The sequence below is a fragment of the Malaya genurostris genome, chromosome 3 (genome assembly GCF_030247185.1).
Source record: "Malaya genurostris strain Urasoe2022 chromosome 3, Malgen_1.1, whole genome shotgun sequence".
NCBI classification, from domain to species: Eukaryota; Metazoa; Arthropoda; class Insecta; order Diptera; family Culicidae; genus Malaya; species Malaya genurostris.
Window position 1 is genome coordinate 303,119,325 of NC_080572.1, and position 25,354 is coordinate 303,144,678.

Consider the following 25,354-nt stretch of genomic DNA (forward strand, 5'->3'; position numbering starts at 1 on the left):
AAAAATCGAAAAGTTTGCAGGGATCACTGCAAGGGAAACTACGAAAAGCAAACCGAAGAAGTTTATTTCGAATGGCTTCGACGCGGTAGATGTCAAGTTAACATAACAATAAAGAGCCAAAAAGACAGTACCATTGCCGTAATCAATCTATCAGCGATGATGTCATCAATTTCCTCACGAGAAAGGTGTTCAGCACCCATCTTTTCACCGAAATCCTTAATTTCAGAAATTATTCTTTCGTTCTCAATATCATCGATTTGTGTACCAGGCTAAAAAAAAAGATGGAAGTAGTTTTTTTTACAGCAATTTTTCAACGTTGATGACTTAATTTGAACTAAAGCTGATTGAATGCAATCAAGCAATTCTGATGTTGCGATTTAAGCAAAATTATTCTAACTCGGGAATGAAACAGTTTTGCATTCAATCTTGGAAAATTTCTCGAATCATCCAGCCTTTTTTATTGCTCCGGTAGTGTACTGGGAAATTCGAACGCTGCAATTTTTTTAAAGCATGTGATTTGGTACATTATTAACACTCCAAATACCAAGCCTAAAAAAAAGTTAGAACGGTAACTTCGATCTGTCATAGCGCAGCTGTTTTTCAACGAATCTTAATAAATTTTACACCCACGAATTTTGTGAAGTTCGTAAATTGATTAAAAAATTTTGTAGCAGACGATTGGTAAAGGAAAACCAATGAAAATTGGATTTTTCCCGTTCCAGGTTTTTTTTCAAGCGCCAAAAATGCCCTATCTGCTTAATTTCTACTGGATGCTCAGAATCTGAAATAACAGTTAGCTACAACGTATATATAGGAAAAAATTACATATTCACGTCTCTAACACAACCAAATGAAACGAAAGAAAGAATCTATGATCGTTCTCTCTGTTGTACTGTAGTTGTTTTTATATTCTAGATTTCAACGCGACTCAACTAGTATATAGTAGTATGTATGCGAGATAGTATTTCTTCAGAAACACACTAACACAGTTACGATAGCGTCGCGTAGGATGTATGCTTAGTAGATTTGTTAGAGAATCGCATGACACAAAATCATTTTATGACTTAGGGAAGCACATGAATTCGCATCATTTTGCGAATCATCTGAAATAACAGCAATTTTTGCAAACCGAAAAATTCAGAAAACTATATAGAAACCGCATATTTAGAAACTTGAGAAATCCCATAAAAGTAATCATATTTCTTATCAAGTTTGACCACGACCAGACAGCTATTAATTCCTACACAAGCATTGTAGAAGAAATCTCTACCGTCAACTAGTATAAATCACGAAACAAAAAATATGATTTTCCCTAAAAATAGCTTTCTAAGTCATCATGATCGCAATAGCGCAACCTTTTTTTCGAATACTAAACTACTGTTCCCATTATCGAATACTTTTTAATAAACCAAGCAATGTTGAGGAAGATACACTGCTCTTAAATTCACACACAAGCTTTTATCAATCTTCTTACCAGTTTGTAAACCCTCGAAAAAACGATCCTAATAAATCAACATAAATCAAGATTCAGGAATTTCCAACCCAGAATTGCACACCAACGTCACCAAGTGAGAAAAAATTTTATAACTGTTCACACTATTTAATCTGTTTTTACCTCCTTTACTTTCTTTCCGAAAACACCGCCAATCTATATCATCAGGTTTTAGAGATATAACATAATAAAATTTATGTGATCACAATAGCGCCATTCTGTGGGAAGGTTCTCAACTAACATAGTTTTCATAATGTAAACTATAACATTCCTAACAACTTTCCAACAAACAACACTGCTCTATATATTTTAGTTCTTTTTATAAGAACATAGTTCTGATAATTGATATTTGTATTCAAGCGCACTAGCTACATCTGATGGAGTAAGTCCGAGTTAATACTTTTGCTGTTTGCCAAACTCCCGAGTTCCCGCATTCTTCAAAATACTATAATTTGCGAGTTACAAATCGTTTTGTCTGTATTAAGCGAATGATTTATATCATGCATTTTTCGAAGCGCCCCTAGCGGAGCAGTTCTCAACTAATTGTATGTCAAACTACACTAAATTGTTGGTCTAAGTATCTACAACAAGTTTGCCGAAGATAGTGTGGCTCTATCTGTTGACCGAAGCGAGATAACTGTTGACAGCCCCAACCAGTCGAAATCCCATATGCTCTGGGTCCCGTTTATCGCGGTTATCTGGCAATAACGAATCCGGCAACATCGAATACCGGCAAAACCGAATCCGCGTTGTACGAGATCCCACTGTACTTCGAATAAGTCAAATCGAATAGGTTTTTTTTTGTTTTCCCGAAAACACTCATATTGCTCAATTGTATACCCAAATAAATCAATCATCGAACGAAAAAACATGGGAAAATCAGATTACATAAAATTTTAGAAACAGGCTCGAGAAAATAAGAAACGGAAAAGTAGGAAGAATATTCAATTTGACGGAGTTAGTGTAAGAGTAAGTGTTTTTGAGAAACTGAAATCCCATTTGCATTATTCTACGGTTAGAACAAAGTTCTAAACTGAACAGATACCCTTCCCATAGAAAAGCAGTGATAGCCAGCCCCAACAATCAAGAAATCCGATTTAGCATAATCTGGAAAAGAGAAAAAACAAACAAAACTGCGGTCACATACTTGCAACAGCGTGAGATTGGTTTGGGCAGCTATTGCTCGTTTCTCGTCCTCAGTAGGATAGGGATGCTGGTGAATTCCATTCGGTATATCAACGGCAAACAACGTCAGGCGTGCAATCAGAGAGTGAGAGAGAGAGAAAAGAGAAGAAAAATCAAAATTAGTTGAAAACAGAGGAAATAACAAACTGGTAACGTATACTAACGAAAAGATGCTGAAATAACCAAGCGCGCATTACGCTGGTAGCATGCTTGGGCAAAATGCCTCGTTTTGATTGTTTACTGCGGCCCGGTTTGTCGCCGACGGTGGTGTCCTGTTCGGAGTCATCCAGCTCTTCGGAGCTACCACTGAGTGACAGCTGATCGTCGGCGAACACATCCGATAGTGGGGGTTGTTGTGGTGGGATGGCCACATGACTTACGGGGGCGGTGGCACTAGGAGGAACTTGGTGTTGGGATGGAGGATGGTGGTGGTGATTTTGGTGGTGATTTTGTTGAGGGTGGTGTTGGTGGTGAATGTTTTGATGATGAGATGAGAATCCAGGTTGCGATAGATCCGTTGTCAGTGGCATGAAAGGTGTTGTGCTGTTAGGATTGTGTGTGTCATTCGGAACATGTTCGCGGACAGTGGGCCTCGGCGGTATCAGCATCTGATTGTACTGTCCTGCTATGTTTGTTTGAATTGAGTAATTAGGAAGGAAGAGAGAAAGCCAACTTCTGTGATTCTTACCTTGCATATTGCTGTATTCACTGGTGTCGGGTGCCGACAGGTAGTCGGGATTCTGGTAGTATCCTTGAGCGCTCCCGGACAGATCCTAACAAAAAATAAGAAAAAAAAAACAGAATGATTAAACAACATCATTCGATAAAATGTACCAAACCGGCTCTACCTGTTCCGGACTGTTGATGGGACTGTTCGAGTTGGACAGGTTGTTGTTGTGCTCCAGTGCGTAGTCCGACCGAAGCAAATTCTCCGATTGCATTTTCCCGCGTAAACAGGCAATGTAACGCGTACAAAAGTCCCGACATAGCTCCTGTACCTTTTCCAGCTCGAGCAAATGTATTCGGAGCACTTGCAGTGCTTTAATCATAAGGCCGTCTAGTTCTGAGTTATTTGTTAGCAGGGGGCGTTTCTCTTTCTCCAGCATCTGCACGAAGGCCTGCAAAGCGAATCGGAAAAAATTGGCGATTTAGATTTTATTCCCCGTGTGAGTGAATATGTTTAAGCGGCTCACCTGAACGTCCCGGGAGAAGCTGTCTCCTTCGCTGGTTCCGTTACTAGAACCGTTCGGACTGGACGAGTTCGAGGAGGGAATGTAGCCTTGCGTTGCCTGTTCGCATTTCTCCAACAGCAGAGCCAGCAGTGAAAACAGCGGATGCCTGAAAGCGGATACCAAAACGACCGAATGAATGGAAAGAGCAGGAAAAATAAAATCGAAATGCATTTCACTCGTAGTGCACAGCAGCGAATGAACAAAGAAAAAAAAAACTAAAACGATTTTCAAGACAGCAAAGTCCCTGAATTGCACTGTACATATATGAAACTGTCTGTCTGTCTGTCTGTCTCAGCTCAGAATCGTAATAAAGATATTACAACCATTTCAAACATTGCTAGATTCCATGTCCTTCTGGGCCAAACGAGAATCCTTTCTGCCGGGAGTTTTCTTTTATCAAGTCAAGGATGGCCCAACGACGACTGTTCCAAGGAGCTTTTGTAAAACATCATGTCTGGCTATTTACTCATAGTCCAATATGTGACGTTATCCATTGGAATACAAACGTGCACATTTAAGAATCAGATCAGAGTTTCATCTCTACTTCAGTTGCGGCATCGAGTGTAGAACAACGGGTTTTCGTTCGGGAGCATATTGCGTTTACTTCAACAATGTAAATTGATTACATAGATATGGGGAAAAAAACAACCAAACCAAAGTTTAACCGAGTATGGCTGAATATTTTATTAACTGAAGTGACCTCAATTCGAGAAACCACGAACCTAACGTAATCGGATTTCAGTTTTGCGAATGAAAACCGCTAAAGACTTTTGCACAATTATTACCTTTTCGCTGTAAGGAGTGAAAAAAAATGAAAAAGAAAGATTGCTTTTGCAATAATGTATGCACGATGCATTTCACGTGGATCAGTCATGTTGAAGGCATTTTAGAAAATTCACTAAAGTTAATGAATCAGTTCGAGTGTCAAATTCTACAAAACCAAAACACCAAAACAATAAGCCAAACCACTTACTTGTACACCGCCCGCTTGTCCGCCTCGAACTGTGCCTGGTCGATCTCACTGATGGTGCTGTTGCTCGGCGAAGACACTGGCGTCGGTCCGGAAGTGTTATTGGAAGACGTGTGACCTCCGCTCCCGCCGCCACCACCGCCGGCCGTCTGGTTTCCGTTCCCTGTGATGCCGGAAGCGGTAACGGTCGCACCGGACACCGGAACTGCAGTCACACTATTTTCTTGCATTATTTTTTTTTTGCTTTCGAACTCGGAGAATTCACAAACAAACACTAGCTTCTCTGTTCCGCAGTACTGCAAACGGCACAAATATCACACGATTCGATAAACGAGCTTATTGCACATACACGGCTCTCCGCCCTAGCCAGCGATGTAAACCCACCGGGGAGCAACGAAAAATGGGGAACTGATTATTGTACTGTACGTGATTTTCCCGAAACGATAACCGAATTGATCCGATGGACAAAGAACGGTTCGATTTGCATAAATCAGTTCATCAATTTGGAATCGATTGTTTTCTATCGTCGTCGCGCCGTGCTCCGAAATCCTGCACGGTTTATTTTGACAAACTTCCGAAGTGGATTAATTTCTCCATGTTGCTGTTGCTGTTGCCTGTCTGGCAGTCCGTCGTAATGCTGGTTGGATGCTACTGTGGCACACTCCGGGGGGGGGGTGGGGACTGACTGAAAGGGAGAGCAAAACGACACGAAATTAGATTTCCGCTGTAAAATTGATGGGTTTTTCGACAATGAGTGATCGATAAATGACGGTTGGAGTCGTGTTATGAAACACAATGATAATTGTGCAGGGATGTTCGGTACAGCTTTTGTTGGATAAATAAACTGTAATCAGCGATAAACCGAGTTTATGAACTGAACACAATCCATGCTTGTTTGAATATCATTATTTGTCATGAAATGAGTTTATGCTGTTATGATTTTAATTTATTTCGTTTTCTTTGCGTTACGTCTTCGACTCATCACTGCATAACAGTTCGTATTGTAGATCAGCATCAATCGTTGAAAATAAAAATACAAACCTTTTCCACCATTTTTCAAAGATTGTTATGGTATTCATATGCCATGGCACATTTGTCAGGGCTCGAAATAGTTTCAATTGGTCTGGCCTGGGGACAGTTTGAGGGACTCATCATATTAGGTACAAACTCGACTACGTTGTCTCTATATCCGGCAATACCGTGTCCTTCGCGTAATGCACTTATGCCAAATCCGACCAAAACTATACTGGATTATGATGTGTTTTGGATCATGAGAAGTATGCGCCGTGTTTGTTGTCACAAATGAATTCAAAAGCATTCCACACCCAGAATTACTCATCGAATCTACTGTCCATTGCACAGTGGAACGAATCCCCACAAATGTTGGCCAAACGAAAAAAAAATCCCTAAATTAACTAAAATACATGAACCTAGAGCAGGCCCGTATCCAGGATTTTGTTTCGGGAGGGGCCAGTTGACTTTACCAGTTCCGGAAGCACTAGAAAAAACTATCAAAAACGACGAAATGGCACCCACATCGATTTCATGATCTTGTTAGTTGGTTTTTATACAAACTTGGTGCTACCGGTTTTCAAAAAAAAACTGACATAGATTTATTTGAAATGAAAAGGCCAATTTTCACAAATGATAAAATGGATTTAAATGAAATTTTAGTGCTCAAAATCTCAAACAGAAATACACGTTTCTTCAATAACTTCTGTTAGAGTTGGAAAGGTAGTCTTTGAAGTCATTCAAGAATACTGCTATTGCTTGCAATCGAGAATGATGCTCACATCTTAACAGACAGGACTTTTCCAACTGGAAGATTCATGATTGAGTATTCAAATAAAATTGGTGACTGTGCCCGTTTGTAGAGCACAACAATCAACACAAGGCTTATACATTATGCGAGGTGGTCCGAGATAGATAGTCCCTTACTCCGATTCGAGGAAAACGGAAAACATATTCTAAATTTTTAGGTCATAGCATACTTTGGTCATACTGGGGTTTCGGTTTCAGGTTTCGAAAAAAGAGGCCTAAAATTCCAAAAGGAAACTCACATCGAATTCTCAGAGATGATTTGAGGTTTGGGAACAAATAATAATCTAAAGAATTCAAATCAGGTGAACAAGGGGGATCTCCTTTGAGGCACTTGTGCCCCTTGGAAGCACTTGTGCCGACTTCTTATCATGGTCATGTAATAATTTTTTTCCTGGTGGATAATAATGGATCCAGCTTATATAATAATGGATGTATTTGAAGTGCGCTTGCGTTTGTCTTTTTAGTTCTAAATAAGCATGGAAGGATATCTTTCTCATCTGCAGAATCTTTCCAGTCATCCAGTACAATTTTATGTATTATTATTATTAAGGTTTATTTGACCCGGCTTTAACCTACATTTATGTAATTTTGAAACTGTCAGAGGTGACGTAGTGGAGTTTTGAAAATCACTTAACTTTGAAAGCCACTATCTCACGGTGTAATCTGCAGGATCACCAGCCACATACTATTCATCATTTTTAAGTTTCCATTCCTGGTTTCGGGAGGGGTCAGCCACCCCCCCCCCCCCCCCCCCCTTTACTCTAGGTACGTGCCTGACCTAGAGTAGTTTTGAGATGCTGAGTCGAAATCTGCTGTTAGTTTTGCATAAAAAAATGAGTAGGGTTAGGGTACCCCTATTTGTCTCAGCTCCAGCAATCATCTCATTTAATAAAAACATTCTTTAGAGTGCGATCTGCTGTCTGTGTTCGATAGATTAATTTAAAGGGTATGATGAAAATAGATGCGCTTTCGTTTCAAGTTTTCGTGTCGCTAGTATTAGTAGTATTGCACAATTCACAGCTTTAGATTTTGTATCCGATTTTATCACAATTCGTTAATTAAATGCCGAATAATCCGCAAAATGCAAAACAACATGACGACTTTACTGATGAGATGACTATTGATTCGAAAGCTCTATTTGAATGTTCATTCATTTTGTTTATATTTGTGGATTTATGTTCGATCGTAGCAGGCGCGATAACACTTCGGTCGCGACGAAGTTTGTCTAATATCGTTTTGGCTTGATGCCAAACCTAACCCAGTTTCCACCCTAACTGCTGTCAAACCGTTTGTTTGAAGCTAGTTTCGAACCTAGTTTCAACATTGTTGACCTGAGAATCGAGTCAGTTTCGCTTCTGGTTTTTATATCAGGTTTGCTCAAATCCCCGTTGCTAAGTGCGAAACCAACACAGTTTCTTTAAAAGTGTTTGTTTGATGAAACTATCCCGGATCAGTTTCAGTTTTCTCAGGCGAAAACGACACAAACAAAATTTGTTTTTGCCTAATCGATATTTTTATTAGTAAATAAAGTCGCCATCCGGACAGGTCTTCGCCTCCCCAATTTATGAAGTTTTCAGTGACGGAGTTGTTTATTTTCCAGTGTGAAACGATAGTGTTTTAAAGCAGAGGTGGTGGCTGATACTTTGTAAATTGGTGCTAGACGTGTTAAAAATGCTATTTATTGTATAATTTTGTATCGTCAAACATAAATATTTTCAAGCGTCCGTTGCTGAGAATTTGCCACCCAAAAGTAAACGATTATGACCAATCCAAAGGGCATCGGTACAGCATTGTCGGCGTTCTCTAACTGGTATAATCGGTTTTGATAGGACCATAAGACTGTTTAGCTGCCTAGTTTTGAGTTCAGTGGCGCTTGTCTTCGCCACTTCTAGTGACCGTGTACAATATTTAACAACACACTTTACCCTATTACTCCCGAATTTGAATTTTGAATTTTGAATTTTGAATTTTGAATTTTGAATTTTGAATTTTGAATTTTGAATTTTGAATTTTGAATTTTGAATTTTGAGTTTTGAATTTAAATTTGTGGAAATCGGTCAAACCATCGCTGAGAAAAGTGAGTGAGATCCATTTTGGAATATATGACCGGCAATGGATGATTAAGAAAACATGAAAATCACGGAAACAACAACTCCGTCTTCTCATGAGATCAACTGAATATTTTACTTTCATTTCTTTAGTGTGGCACCATTCAGACCGATTACTTCTTATACCGATTCCTTGAAGTGGAAATCAGGCAACGGTATTAGAAAAAAATTTGGCTTTTTATGAAATGTTTTATCTATTGAATTTTAGATTTCTACACGACAGAAAACACAAACAAATGCACGACACAATACAGACTGCTACACAGAAAGAAATCCGTTATGCATCTATGCATTGAACCGCCAACCCGGGGAATGCTCAATAGATTAAAGGAAAGGCAAACAATATCTGAATGTATTCTTTGATCTTTGATTGACTCTATTCCCCAAATCATGATTCGTTTTGGTAATTTTAGAATCGAAAATTTGCCTGTGTATAGTACATATAAACACTTCATATTTGGAGCAATTTTATGTTCCATATGTATACTTCCGATGATAACTTATATCAAGAAATTTAATCGATTTGGAACGTGTTTAGTATTTATAGAATGAATACATGCTTTGCTGCTACAGTTATTACACTTAGAATGATCATGCGGCATGATAAAGAGCGGTGATCTGCCTTCCAGTTGAATAAACCGTACTGATAGAAAATTTGCAATAAATATATGTTCGAATAAGAAAAAATTAGAGGGTTGTATGCAAGACACGACCGAGCACAATAACATTAAAAATGAAACGTTTCTAGGGTCTCCATAATAAATACAAAAATAAAGATGATAATGATGATGATACACTAAACTAAGAACTTATTCAATTGACTAATTACAAACTCGCTCTAGTTTAAGCGCTTAGATTGTTAGCGAATGATAAAATTGACAATTAGATTCTTTCTTGATAATTGATGCTATTCAATTTTGATCCCTTTCCACAAATTTTTACATTGTTAAGTTTTTGAATAACGTCCTTTAACTAGAAGTCAATTATGATGAAATCGAAGTTTCAAGTAAGCTCAATTTTAGATACAAACAACCTAAAGATTTGAACCTGGACAAATGAAACGATTTTATTTTATGATGATAATTTTTGAAAAACTTGCAAACTTATTAATTTTATAAACAGTTAATCGACCCGATGAAGAAAATATGTGAAACAGTCCGCATTAAATAGTTACTTGCTTGCATTGATTTTCGCTTTGGCACATTAGGAATATACGGAATGGATACTCAACAAAATTCCGAAATTTTGTTCACATTGTAACTTGATGTTATTAACACATGAATGAACATTTTCATAGTTACAACGCGTGTAGCCATCAGATGCTTATTGTTTTGAAGCAAATAATAATTAAACTGAAACTGGCGGATAATCAAATTCTAAGAGGGTTCCTATTCAAACGAAACATGTACAATCGCAGGTAAACTTACCTTGAGTATATCTTTGATACTATATGATATTGCATCTAATTGTACTGTATATATGAGCCTATGGAACTCATTTATACTACTAAACCGAGGAGACTGCTTTTAGATAAGTTTCAGAATTTAATTTTATATCTTTCGAAGCGTTTAATTCCTGGTGGGACAAAACTTGTTCAGTCACATTCAATGAAAAAGATGAATACAACTTTATACTGAATTCATTTGCGCTCCACCGTTTTGTTCGTATTGGAATGAAGATTTAAGTATGCAACCGATCCGTTGACAAATTAAAACATTTTTAAGCGTACAATATTGAAGATTTCGAATTATTTAAATGAGGAAAATCCATTAACAAATCATCGAGGAACAAGCGCTGCAAATTAGATCCGAAAAATCTATCGCCGATAATTCTAAATTGGCCTGATAATTACCAGATCCAAAATAAAATACTCTATTCAAACCAATTTTTCAATGGTATGCAACTGAAATATTCAAATGACGTTGTCTCATAAGTTTAAGTTAAATATTTCCGAATCGATTGTTTGTTGAATTATATAAAACCATCAACAAATGACTGAGTTATAAGCGTTCAAAATTATGACAGAAAAATGTTTTGCATGTTTTAAATTGACACCCAGCCTCGTGTAGCGAAGAGTAAGGCATTTTTAATGGCTTAATCGACCAAAAATTTGCTAAATACTCGCTGATTCGGTTCTTCAAAAGCTAGATGATAAATAAGATACTCAAGCGAACACGGTGTTGCGCAGACAGCAGGAAATTCCATCAACACATAATGCAAAAGCGACAATCCAGCAAGTGAACGCATATACAATTCAGTCATCAGCTTCACTGGACGAGCTACTTGTTTCATTCACAGTCAAACATCAACTAGGCAAAGAAATATTGTGCAGCCTATATTTATAGATTTCTCCTCATACTACGCAGAACGAAGCGTTGTTTTTTATGCATGACGCAAAGCCTCCTATGCCGAACAAGAAGTTGACGTCATTTTGTACAACTGGGATTGGTGGATGAAAACATAGCTCGATTCTAACTATTTTTTCAATAGTATGCTATTGAAATACTGAAACGACGTTGTCATACATGTTTAAGTTAAAAGTTTCCGAATCGATTGGTTGTTAAATTATATCAATCCGTCAACAAATGACTGAGCTATAAACGTTCAAAATTATGACACAAAAAGGTTACGCGGCTATTTTTGGAACTTTTAATTGACACCCTGCCCCGTATAGCGAAGAGTAAGCAAGGCTTTTTTAAAGCCAAAAATATACGATTTCCGGTGTCTAAATAGGCACAGTTAATTAAACTGCTTATAGTTGGAATTTGGTGCTTCGAATTTGAAACAAATAATGTTGTCAGGGTAAAACCCAATTTTGCCATAATCCAAATTTCAACAAATTCTCAGCAACGGACCCTTGAAAATATTTATGTTATGATGACTCAAAATTATACAATAAATAGCATTTTTAACACGTCTAGCACCAATCAACAAAGTATCAGCCGCCACCTCTGCTTTAAGCCACTATCTTCTCACACTAGAAAATAAACAACTCCGTCACTGAAAACTTCATAAATTCGGGAGGCGACGTCCGAGAACAATACGAAGCGATAAAACAACACACAACAAATCAATACAAATGACGATGTTCTGTGTGAACTGCTTTACATATTTTTTATGATAAAACCGCATCAGAACAAAACTATACTTTTATAAAAAACATCGATTAGGCAAAAGCAAATTTTGTTTAAGCAAACTTTTTCGCGACCGAAGTGTATTCGCGATCGACACACACGACTGCTACGATCGAACTTAGATCCACAAATATAAAAAAATGAATGAACATTCAAATTGAACTCTTGAACCAATACTCATCTCATCAGTGAAGTCGCCATATTATTTTGCGGATTATTCGGCTTTCAATCAACAAATTGTGATAAAATCGGATACAAAATCTTTATTTCGGCTAATCTTTGCATCAACCTATTTCGAAAGCATTTACTTTAACCTAACCTTTACAAATTGCACCTATGTCCAACCGTGGCCTATTCTGGTTTCATGGTTTTGAAGTTACATTTCTATGGGAAAACCACTTTTTTTGTCTAAACCAAAATGAAATCTAATCCTGCTAAGAAAACCATTTCAATAGAACAGATTTGTTTTACACTCTATTCCAAACAACTTTTTCTCGGGAGTGTTTAAACAAACTACCAATTCTACCATCTGATCAGTGATTGACCACATAGCAAAATAGTTTAGCGATCCGCACTGAACGAGAAACGAACGCCAATGTTTTAATAGTTTGTTTAATTGGCGATCATCGAAGGATGAAGAACAATTGTTTAATCGATAGACAAACAGTGATTACATCAAAATGTCTCACATCCAAAGTGAGTGATCGCCATGTCCTTCGGTGAGCCTTCGCTGACTGAATAATTGACTGCCTGACTAACTGACGGACTGACTATCTGTAGTTATACGTCTTCTGCACTTCACATGTTCAAACCAGAAGCCTGCGATATAGTTTGAGCAGTAATGATAATGGTGGCAGTTAACTTAATAGCCATCAATTTGATTCCTTCCCCTAGTATATTTATAGGTTGGCAATGTGGGGCTTTACCGCCTGTTGGACGATACCTTGTTCAACTCAGATAATGATTATTTATTTAAATCAATAGGCACCTGAGGGTGTGAAATTATGATGATCGGCTGGAAAATATATGGCCACAGCGGATGAAAGGAAGCAGGCACTTACGGGACGGGACGGGTGTAAATTATACCCTTTTTGCATTGCATTTATGTTGGTTTCTTGCCACGCTTGCAAAGCATTCTCTCCATTACAGAATGCTACACGCTTGCTTGCTTGCTTGCCTGCCTGCCTTCCACAAAACGGCCCTGCAGAACTCGGAAAGATCACGATGTTTACCGTCGGTTGCTTTTTTCAGTGTTGCTTTTCCCGAGGCACCACTAAAACATAAATTTCGCAGCGATTTTCTCTCGCACGCAATGTCTGGACTGGAAATTAGCTGCTGGATGATGAGTTATGTCTCAATTTGATTTGAGCTTACCACACGTGGGTAAACAACAATAGCAGAAAATAATTTATAACCAAAAGAGCGCCTTTGTTCGAAACAATTAATTAGGGATGCAATCAAAATTAACATTCGGAAGGTAATGGATAATTAATTTTATTAGTCTGACAGATTCTTACAACGGGAGACAAATGGTGAATCACGGAACCATCAGGCGTACTAACTTTATTAAACTCTAGAGGAGCATATTCAAAATTATTTAGTCATCCAACGTGTTTCGCATATGGCAGTAAGATTACCGGGGCAACAGAAAAAAAATTTGTGTACGGCGAGGAGGAATAGGTAAAAAAAAGGAAACCCTCTCTGATGTAAGCCGCATCAGATGGGACCAGTAGTAGCAGAATGTTGTTACATCCTACATCAGCAGCAAACAAGATGCACACGTTTATGATGAGCTTGCTTCCCTTTAAACCCAGCAGCCCTCGTACAGCGTCGTCATGAGCACATGGAATCCTTCCTGTTCTACTCGGCCCGAGCCCGATGGTCATACCAATGGTTAAAGTGTCAAGAGACTGCCAAAGGTACGTGTTCTTCGTGTTTTCCCCCAAACCCAGATAAAAGCATTTTGAGGTATTTTCCTCGGGGCCGGAAACATTCATTCAGCTGTGTCCTCCACTGTTCCGTTTCGGGCAAACCGCAGACTGGCAACCAGAAGAGGAGCTTCCTGGCCGAATGTAGCTTTCATTCATGAATTTGGGAATTGAGACAAGATTATCAACTCATCCTTTGCTGCATTCCCCAACCACTCGAACAACGCAAACCTTTTCGTTCGACACATGCTAAACCAGAGTGAATGCGAAGTGATGACAGAGTTCATGGCATGCCCCCCCCCCCCCCCTCCACCCACTCACTCACCCGATCAGCAACACTTTCCCATGTTATCAGATGGTACTCCCTCGAGAGCTCACTGAAGTCATTCAATTTTCTTTCCGGCACTGTCTTCACACATCCTAATGCCATCGAGAGCACTATGGTCCCTTTCACAGCCACTGAACATTGCGTAGCCCTACTTTTTATGGACTTATACCGAAAGAAATGAGTTTAATTCAACCCTCGCATCGTATCCGAACCCGGAAAAACTTTCAATTTGGGCCCAGCCAATATTGAACTTATGATGTGCTTCGAAAGAGAAAAGCTGAGCCCATTTTTTTCCGGTATCCTTAACATCTCCCTGGCTAAATTGGAATAATGGACCGACTTTGTATCGTCAGCTACAAATATTTTGTTTTTCCTACGCTCCTCGACCCTTCGAACTTCTGGCTGGTGGTGGTGGTGGTGGTGATGATGGTAGTAGTAGTTCTGGTAGTATGCAGAGAAAAAATGGATGGAGACTTTTAATCGACCGACCCGGGATCGCTGTGCTGGAGTTAGATTAAACCGAGCTTCCCTTCAGTCATTCAATGGGAAGAAAGAAATGAAAATTTCCAACGAAATTATGTAGGCAGTACTCTGGAGTTCTTTCTCGGTAGCGTAGAAATCGAGCAGTCATCAGGAACTGGAGAATTGCCCTTGTTCAATTCTGCAAACAAATGGATAGATTTTCTCTTAATTTATGTGCGATTTAAGACTGAACAAAGTAATCAAAAGTAAGAGCATTAAAGTTACTTTCACAGTTATCACAGTTATCTGCTAGAATTTTTGGCATTGAACATGCTCTTTCCTACACGGGGTCGGGTGTCAATTAAAAAAAATGCGAAACAGGCCGTGTAACCTTTTTCTGTCATAATTTTGAACGCTTAGTCATCTGTTGATGGATTTATACAGTTTAACTTAAACATAAGAGGCAAAGCCGTTGAAGTATTTCAATAGTATATCATTAAAAAATCGGTTTGATTTTACCCATGTTTACACGAGCCAATCACAGTTTGCTTTAATGATGTCATCCTCGACCGTTCTGGACAGAACAAACTATCGTACTAAAACAGGGTGGCAAGTGAATTGCCGATTTCAATTTCCCGGTTTTCCCGGTTTTTTAGATAAAAATTCCCGGTTTTTTGAATAGGCTCAAATCGCCCCTGTTTAGTTTTTTTTGTAAATATTTCCAAATTCAAACTTTAAACAGATATCCCATGTCCAAAAAGGATCATTGTAATAGGCCCGCTAATTCAGTATTCAATTACTTTCTAGGCATTTCGATGTATAAATAAAAAGTATTCATTATAACATGTGCATATTAGAAAAGCATAAAGTCTCTCAGGGGTTTTGGTTACACGTAACTGATGGCTTTTATCGTATCAAAAAACATTCTCTACCAACTCTTCACAATATTCAACCATTACCTTCAAAGAGAGACGGATATCATCTCAGCAACAAAACACCGTCATGGTTCATTCTACATAGAATGGACACCAGTGCGAAAGCGAATTTCCCTCGATGACCTGTCTGAGCATCACGGGTTAGCACGCTGCTGTGGGGATTCTCTCTGAAGCAACAAACGGTCGCTTATTCTCGTTTTGTGATCCGATTCTATACGGGCAGTGGATATTTGCGATAGAATCATTTTACTATTGCCGTTTATTCTAACTATGTGCATATAACCTTTGTATAAGTTGTATCTATGAAAATAGTTGCAAATGCTCCAGACCAGGATTTTGAAATATTGTATATATACTTGCGATTCTCTCTTGGTAAATTCCTCACCGCGCCAATCAATGCCGGACTGTATATATTTTGTTAAGGGCTGTGAAATACTCAGAGTATGAAGTGGAGCGAAGAAATGTAGAAAATTTCTCTCACTGTTCATGCATTGAGAGACAGCGAGTTCTTGTAGCATCTTCTAACAGATTGAAAATGTAGTATACAATGTAGAGAAATATCGAACCGCTTTCTGCCAAATTATCGGCAATCACCAACACTGATGATGGCACAGCGAATCTAACATAATATCGTCATTGTCAAGGCTTCTATGAACATATACTGTTTAAATTATGTCACTTGCAAGCACATCTGTTCAATTAACGATACCATCAGATGAATTATCATGCTGTGATTGTGATGAAAACTATAAAACCAGTTATTAACAAAGTCTTGTCAGACCAAAAATTTGAAATTTTCATGTAATAGATATGAATTTAAAATCATTAGATGTACGTATACCTAACATTTCGCAAAACCGTTCGGTTGCCACGACTTGCTCTTTTAAAACACCAATTTTTTCTAATGTATCTGTTAGTCAATAAACAATGTTCAAGATTTCAATGCGTTGATGGGGAAATAAATCAAATGATAACTGTTAAAATGCACAATATATCGATCTGTTTTTTCCTAATAGGATTCTAAATGCTCGTAGAGGAATCAGAAAAATAATCAGAAAGTACGAGTTCTTCATGATGAACTCTCCGCTGGTTTTAAACCAGTTTTATTTCCAATAGCTTAACTAATATATCTTCTATGAGAAATCTTCCTACAATTGATCTGATTCTAGCAGATCAATCAATAACATTCAGGGTCTCAAATTAAGCAATGATTAGTTCAATTAGTTATATATTCTACCAGTTTAGAACTAATCGACTAGAATACTATCGATCGTAAACCCTAAAATTGTTTTGGGAAATATAGATATAGCCGTGCATAATTTAAATCATTACTTTATTGAAGTTCTGAAAGCTCAAACTAAATTCAATTCACCTTCATCTACATCAATATCAACGTTCTTGTGATCCTACTATGGAATAGTTGAGGACCTTTAAAAGAAAATTAAATATAGATTCACTGAACAAATCGATCCATTTTTTTAATCTTTCTAAGATTCTATCCTGGTCCTCAGAAACCAGTTTCAACTCTCAAAAAAGGAACTCAAATACTTCCTGTAATCGATGAATAAGATCAAAGTCGACAAATCTTCCAATTTTGCGAGTCCTTTTGACATCTTACAGAAATATAAGCATAACATAAGTATTGTCTCAAGATGACATTACTGACACAAATTATGATGAAACAAGAGCAATCATTAGCAAACTTAAAAACATGAAGGCTCTTAAAAATGTTCAATAATTATGTTAAAAAGTTTTCCCTATGTTACCTTGAGATTTTGCCATAAATTTTGCAGATGTGTTGAATACTTGTTTAAAAATTTAACAAAAATCCAACAGAAGCATCCAAATTATCATTATTTTTCAAAATGAGCTTTCATTATGCTGTTATTGATAACAACTAAAAAAACTCTGATGCTTCCTGTTTGATTTAAAACTGCCTGCAAGCCTTTAAAAATCGTTGGACGAGACATGGGGTATTGGCATATTTGGCATATTTCCAATGGACAATAAGTTATTTAAACACTTTTACTGAACATTCCACTCAAACGCAAAATTGGGTATTGTCTCCTACTTTTCAATTGTTGAAAAAAAAATCATTATGCTAAAAACTGTTACTCATAGGTGAGTTAGTAATATTTTTCCCGGTTTTTCACTAATATTCCCGACTTTTTTCCGGTTTTTCCCGGAGAAATCAAATTCCCGACTTTTCCCGGTTTTCCAGGTTTCCCGATTTTACCGGTCACTTGACACCCTGCTAAAAGGAATCAATAAATGTATGCGCTGACACATACGGTTAACTTTGAGCGAGAGTAGATTCCAAAACTAAAAGTTACATCCATTGGCTCGCTTTTGCACTGATTATGCTATGTAGATGCCAGCTGCCCATCGTGTTCGCTTATGTATCGAAAATAATATTTTTTTTTTTTTTCCCTTTATGGGCTGCTCTGGCCGAGGGGGGTGGTTACAACGATCCACACTTTCCATACCAGACGAACTAGGCTATGGTGCCCAAATGAACACTAGTAACGAAGGAGGAAATCCTCCAGCATGTAACCCAAGCGACAGATTCCTTTGCGGCTATCAATTTGCAACGAAAGATACGAGTATCTTCTATTGCAAGTTCGCCAGAGAATTTGTCACTTGAGCAGGAAGTGTGTGCTTCACCCTGTAACCAGTCAATCATTGAGTCGTGCGTCTCTGTCGTATTCGTATTTTGTCATCCTACCAGCTGCTTCTGTGTCTTAAATGTCCTCGTCGATGAAACTTTGCAAATTTCGCATTGTATCCGCTTCGGTCTTGTCCCTGCTTTCCTAAATAGTCTTATATGTCTGAAGCGGTACAAACGATTATTACTTTAAAGTTCCTAAACAGATGTAGATATGTTTGATCTACTAACACTATCCATTCTAATCTGCTCTGATTAATTCTATCTTTGTCGAAGTTACGTTACATTTCCTTTTCCCCATTGCATCGCTTTTTTATTATGCCGGAGAAACCTGTTAATATCTCAATGTGATAATTTATCAAGAATAAAGAAATAAATATTTATAATATTACAATAACAACAACAATAATAATAATGATAATAATAAAAGTAATAATAAAAATAGAAATATTGTGACTTACCAAAAGTTAATATGTCATCAAAAGATTTATTACAATAACATACCAATGTTTCGTCGTTTCACTGGGGCTCTTGATTTGTTTTCAATTTCCTTTTGGTATTCCTGTAGCATCCTAGTATATCCATATCGTTTTTGTCTATAATCTTTTATTTTGATATTTTCTCGTGATAAGAATAAAAGAAAATTAGGTGTTAGTAAGCTTGTTAAATTATATAATGTAAGGATGCGCATTTAACACTAGATTGCCCAGGAAAGTCACAATATGTAAACAATGGAAGGACCGCGTGAAATTCTGTGAACTTTTTTAATTCTTTATTTAACGATATATGCACTTAGGAATACTGCACTAGCTTTTATTTATTCTGTCACAGTTTATATTATTGACTTTCTCTCTTTCCATCATTCTGACTGCCTTTGAGCAGTCTAGGTCTAAACTAAGTGTTGGGCCTTCTAGTGTTGAGCACGCATCCAGGAAACAAGAACTACATGTATTTCGTGAAGAAATACTAGGTGTGATTGGATGAAATGGTCCACGTGAACCGCTCTCTTCCAGAAACACACATCTCACACTCTTAGTTAGAAGGTGACATCTGTGTCCAAGTTTGAGAAATCTAAGTACATTCAAACCTTTCCCGATATGAGAGTGTATTCACACTTGATTAATCAGTTTCGTCATCATTGCAATTTGTAAACATTACCGATACCGAGCCGGATCGGAAAAGTTTGAAAGTTCTTAAACGGTTCATAGGATATCAATTTACTCCTATTCCTGATAACAATAGTCCTCCTTTTAGAATTAAATTCACCAAGCTCAGGACGAATATGATATATTAATATTCATCCCAACTGGATCAAAATAATTCAAATTGGTGACCAATTCCAGGCATAAGAATGCTCGAAACCACCTAATGACCTATTGTCAATTTCAAGCATTATTAGTCCTGTCCACTCCGTGATCGATTCAGACAACACAATAATTTTCATCTTTTAAATTTATAAGCTAACGATCGATCTCGGTATGGTCAGACTTTGTAAATACGCGAAGTGTAAATTGACTCCCACCCCCATCCACCAAGCGGGGGTACGCACCCTGTAGCTCATCATCCAAAGCCTAGGGTTTATGTATCGAAAATAATATTATTATTATATTAAATCGTTTCATTCGTCTTGATTCGTATTGGGGTAGTTCGTGTCTAAAATTGATTTTTCAAGTATCTTTAAAACCTTATACGATGACTTCCAATTAATGAATATTTTTCAAATTCCTCTCCCTCTCCCTTAAAATAACCTTTTAATTTCCTTTGATATAAAAATAGTATCTGTGTTTGTCAAGAAGTATTGTTTCTCGTCGAATAAATTTTATATCAAACTCCCCTTGTTTAGAGAACTTACTACAACTCTACTCCATGATTACCCATATAACCACCACTGAGAAGTGTAGGAAGTATCTGAACTCGTCATAAAGTATCGATTTCCATCTTTGGAACATGTGCCAAAATTAGTGGTGATTTGTTTAGGTGTTTCGTAGTTATGCTGAAACTTACACTCACTCGCACTCATAGGTAGATAAAGATTATTTTCCTTTAGTTCTTTGAATTCCCGTCAAAATGGAACCAATTATTTTGAAATAATTAAAAAAAATGTAGCGTTACATTCAAATAACAACAGCAATACTATCTAGTAAAACCAAAGTCTTGGCATTACATTCCTTTGGTGGAATTTGGCCTTTCTGTTTCAACAGACTTCGCAGCCGATTCTTAGTGTACAGAATCATTGCATAGCTAGTACTATGGATCCTACTGACACTAAGAATCCTTCCAGGTCGGGGCTCGAACATACGACAACTGGCTTGTAAGACCAGCGTCCTATGCATTGAACCGCCAACCCGGGACTATACTATCTAGTATGACCTTGAAATTCTTGCTTGTTTTTATAGGAAATGGGAGATGAAAATTGATTTTCAAAACCCCCTCCTTGGAATTCTCCTCACACCCTTGTTTGTCGACAAATAAGATAAATTTTGCAAAAAACACCCTTTTTCATAGGTACTTTCTACAAACTCTACCTTTGCAATGAATATCTAAGCTCGTCGAGAAATATAAAAAGAAACTGTTTTAATCCACCTAGTGGTGTAATGATGCCTTTCTCATATTATTCATATTCCCAAAATAAAATGTTTCGGCTATCAAAATACAATGCCTGAACAAAAGAAGAATTACATGGTTCATTCATGAGATTTCGTTTATTTTTACATCGTCTTGTATAGAAACACGCTCTTTATATTATATATATTATTATATTATATTATATTATATTTATTATTTATTATATTATTACGCTATAATTCCGGAATTTAAAGCTTGATCGGGAATAAGTTCATAAGACAAAGAGAAATTGTTTATGAATGATAAGACCTTGTCAACTATTCGTCTTGATCAGCATCATAAGCAAATCATATGAATCCATACAAATTCAGGAACTTTGAACTTTGTGTGGGGCCATAACATCTTTTATTTGAATCTGAGTTTGTGAAAATTAGGTTGGCAATATTAAAGCCACAAAAATGAACAAAAATATATGTAACCCACACATGCAACAAATTGATTCGATTGGTATATGCCATTTGTTCCTACAGGCCTAGGATCACAGGTCGATTTTCATGGTAACTGCATATAGCTTTTCTTTATGAAAAGGCTAAAAACTTTAATTTTCACAGTTTTGGCCTGTAATTCCGGAACCAGAAGTAGGATCAAAATGAAATTCTGGAATTTGGTATGGGACCACGAGATCTTTCATTTGAATCTAACCTTGTAAAATCGGTTCAACCATCTCATAGTACTGCGAGTGACATTATTTTCACATTTTTGGTGTTTTATTTTCACATTTTTTATGCATTATTTTCCCATTTTTGGTGCATATCACCCTGCGATTTCGGAAGCGAAAGTAGGATCCAAATCATATTCAGGAATTTTGTATGCGACTATGAGACCTTTCATTTAAATCTAAGATTGTGAAAATCGGTTTAGTAATCTCCGAGAAAAGTGAGTGACATTATTTTCACATATTTGGTGCATATCACCCTGTAATTCCGGAACCGGAAGTCGGATTCAAATAGAATTCTGGAACTTTGTATGGGACCGTAGTAGAAAATCGGTTAAGCCATCTCCGAGAAAAGTGAGTGAGAATATTTCTCTCTCTCTCTCTCTCTCTCTCTCTCTCTCTCTCTCTCTCTCTCACACACACACACACACACACACACACACACACACACACACACACACACACACACACACACACACACACACACACACACACACACACACACAGACATTTGCTCAGTTCGCCGAACTGAGTCGAATGGAATATGACATTCGGCCCTCCGGGCCTCGATTCAAAAGTCGGTTTTTGCAGTGATTTTATAGCTTTTCTATATGAGAAAAATACCCTTATGACCTATGAATTGCAAAAATTACTTGTGCTAAGTTTGGAAAAAGTTTACTGAGTTGTTATATCGACCATCTTTTAGTTGTTATTAATATCTGTACGTGTCGAAAAATGTCGATTTTTGCAAAGTTCGAAATTTATTGTCACAATTTACCCCTGTTAGAAAACGCTTACTACCCCCCCCCCCCCCCCCCCCTCCTGCTCTTAGGATCATCAGAAGCACAAATATCATCTGTACTCAGTATCGTTTTTTGTAAAATTCTATCAACTTCACATTAAACCTTCTTCTTTAAATGCACTCAATATATCCACCCCCCAAAAAATACCCTTAAAATCATATTTGAATTTTTAAAAGTATGTATTCAAATTAGATAAATTTCGTAATTAACCCTCAATGTTAGGGACAATTACTACACACTGTCCCCCCTGAAAATGTCCTTATGATCATCTCTAAAGAGCAAGAAGTACCTGTGGCAAGTTTGATAGCAATCCGTTCAGTAGTTCCAGAGTTATGCCGTTACAACCATTACACCCCCCTTATTAGAGGCACTTACTACATCCACCTCACACGAATATCCTTATAATCATATCTAAGTTGTGCAAAAAGTATCTATATATCTTCAAAAAGTACCGGTTCTCGTCAAATTAGATCATTTTTGTCATGACCCTCTGTTAAGGACACTTGCTACGCTCCATTCACTATGAAATACCCTTATGACCATCTTTGAAGAGCAAGAAGTACCTGTGTCAAGTTTGATGGCCATTCGTTCAGTAGTTTTGGAGTTATGTCGTAACATTCATTATATCCCCCCCCCCTCACCTTTTTGGAGGCCCTTGCAACATCCACCCCCCATATATTCATATCTAAGGTATAGAATGTGTCTATGTTCTTTAAGAAGTAACGCTTCTTGACAAATTATACCAATTGTTTCATGACCTTCCCAGTTAAGGACACTTACTAGGCTCTCTTCCCTCTAAGACACCGTCATGACCATCTCCGAAGAGCAATTAGTATCTGTGCAAAGTTTGGTGACAATCCGTTCAGAAGTTTCGGAGTTATGGCGTTACAAACATACAAACTTACACCCTTTTTGCCTTTCTCTATAGAAAGGTATTAGAATTGCTGGAAAACCGACTATCGAACGGAGCCTCGGAGACCCATAGTGTTAAATTCCATTCGACTCAGTTCGACGATATCGGAAAATGCCGGTAAGTGTATGTGTGTGTGAACTTTTCGAAGATATTTTTACCGTTCAAATTTCTCAGAGATGGCTGAACCGATTTTAACAAACTTAGGCTCGTTTGGAAGCTTCTGTCGGGCCGGGCCTGTGACTTCTGGTTCCGGAGATATAATGGTATAAGTGACGTAACCGACAAAACGCGTTGTTTTTTACAGCGCAAGTTTCTCGGAGATGGCTAAACCAATTTTAACAAGCCTAGGCCCGTTTGAAATTTATTTTTTGGTCATTGATCAAGTTCGAAGATCAAATGGTTGTGGCTTTCGGTCGGACGGAGATATGATGGAATAAGTGACGTAACCGACAAAACGAATTGTTTTTTACCGCGCAAGTTTCTCGGAGATGTCAGAACCGATTTTAACAAGTCTAAGCACGTTTGAAAGTTAGGCCATTGATCAAGTTCGAAGATCAAATGGCTGTGACTTTCGGTCGGACAGAGATATGGTGGAATAAGTGACGTAACCGACAAAACGAATTGTTTTTTACCGCGCAAGTTTTATCGGAGATGGCTGAACCGATTTTAACAAACTTAGGCTCGTTTGAAAGCTACTATTGAGCCGATCAAGTTCAAAGATCAAATGACTGGGACTTCTGTTTCCGGAGATATGATGACGTAACCGACAAAACACGTTGATTTTTACCGCTCTGATGTATATAACGGTGCCAATATTTTGGGTTTATCTCTTATTTCGTAAAGCGGTAGAGCTGAAAAGTTTAAGCACCTTAAAAAAAGTGCAAAATTTGAGCTGCCCGGTGGTGAAAATTTTCGATCTTGACAAAGCTCCATAGGGGGGAGTACATGAAATTTCCGAAATCGAAATTTTTATGCCAAAAGTCTTAAAATTACATGAAACGTCGAGATTTAGTGTCATCTAAAAAAAACTTTTTTGAAAAAAATCGACTTTCTGGGACTTTTTAAATAGTTTTTCAAAGTCGCAGAAAATTGATTTAAAAAAATTTTTTTTTGAGATGACACTGAATCTCGACGTTTCATGCAAATCTAGGACTTTTGGCATCATCAATTTTTTTTCGATTTCCGAAATTTCATGTACATTTTTACGAGTTTTTTTGTTGAACCACTTTGATTAATTTGTTTCATAGATATAGCAACACAAGCTGTATTGATTCATCTAAATATTTAAAATAAGATGATTCTGCTAATGATCTTTTGAAAATAATAAATGGAAAAATCAATACGAGGTATTTACTAGAATTCGACATAGAGTTTCTTTTCGAGAGGTTTGTTTTTCACATATGTTTTTTCATGCCGTTCGTTTAAGTGTTTAAATTCGGAAACATAATATCAAAACTGTATCAAATAACGTAAGTAAACACGTTATTTGAGGCGTCGCACAGTGGTCCAAAACTGGAAAAAAGACGGTCAAAAGTCTGTACTGACTTTCACTGATTTTTAAGAGCTAACGTGTCTTCGAAGAAGTTTTACAAGATTATATTACGCTATTATTTTTTTTCGGTAAATGATTGGAGAGAAGGATTGCTAAGAGTGCCGTAATAATCAAAAGAGAAAGTAAACAAAGAGAATCCCTCATTGTTACATACGTTGTTTTGAACATTTTATAGAGATTTTAAGTATTTTTTATGAAAGTATAAATAATGTAAGAAAAATATTTTTTGAGATATATTCACTTTATTTTAAAAACAGTTTTTTGGATTTATCTAGCTCCGATCAGCTCACTAAAGGGAATCGATTCAATTTATCAGTTCATCAGCTCATTTAGATTGAACTGAAGGTTTGTTTTGAGCGCCGTTTTTCCTTCATATGCATGATCGAATGATGATCAATGATGATGCACAAAGAATAATGCTATGCGAAGTACCATATTTAAGAATGTCTGCAAAAGTGGCATCCCTGAATGTACCTTAGCCTACTGAGTGAGAGGAAAGATTCCTTATTGACAACGGCTCATTCAATCTGTTAAAGAAGGATAAAT

At 37.3% G+C, this 25,354-nt stretch overlaps 1 protein-coding gene across 3 annotated transcripts in view; it reads right to left on the reverse strand.

The window, feature by feature from the left end:
* The window catches only part of LOC131439073 (homeobox protein homothorax-like), a 158,194-nt gene that overhangs the window by 14,970 nt on the left and 117,870 nt on the right, over window positions 1-25,354 (reverse strand). For 2 of the 3 annotated variants that reach the window (XM_058609622.1, XM_058609621.1), the window contains exons 4-9: window positions 4,883-5,564; window positions 3,871-4,015; window positions 3,526-3,795; window positions 3,366-3,450; window positions 2,842-3,302; window positions 2,640-2,705 (exon numbers count right to left, since the gene is read on the reverse strand). In XM_058609622.1, the coding sequence (XP_058465605.1) occupies window positions 2,640-2,705; window positions 2,842-3,302; window positions 3,366-3,450; window positions 3,526-3,795; window positions 3,871-4,015; window positions 4,883-5,109 (1,254 nt within the window). In that variant the 5' untranslated portion in view covers window positions 5,110-5,564. The remainder of the gene's footprint in view (window positions 1-2,639; window positions 2,706-2,841; window positions 3,303-3,365; window positions 3,451-3,525; window positions 3,796-3,870; window positions 4,016-4,882; window positions 5,565-25,354) is intronic. The other variant, XM_058609623.1, reaches the window with a different exon arrangement.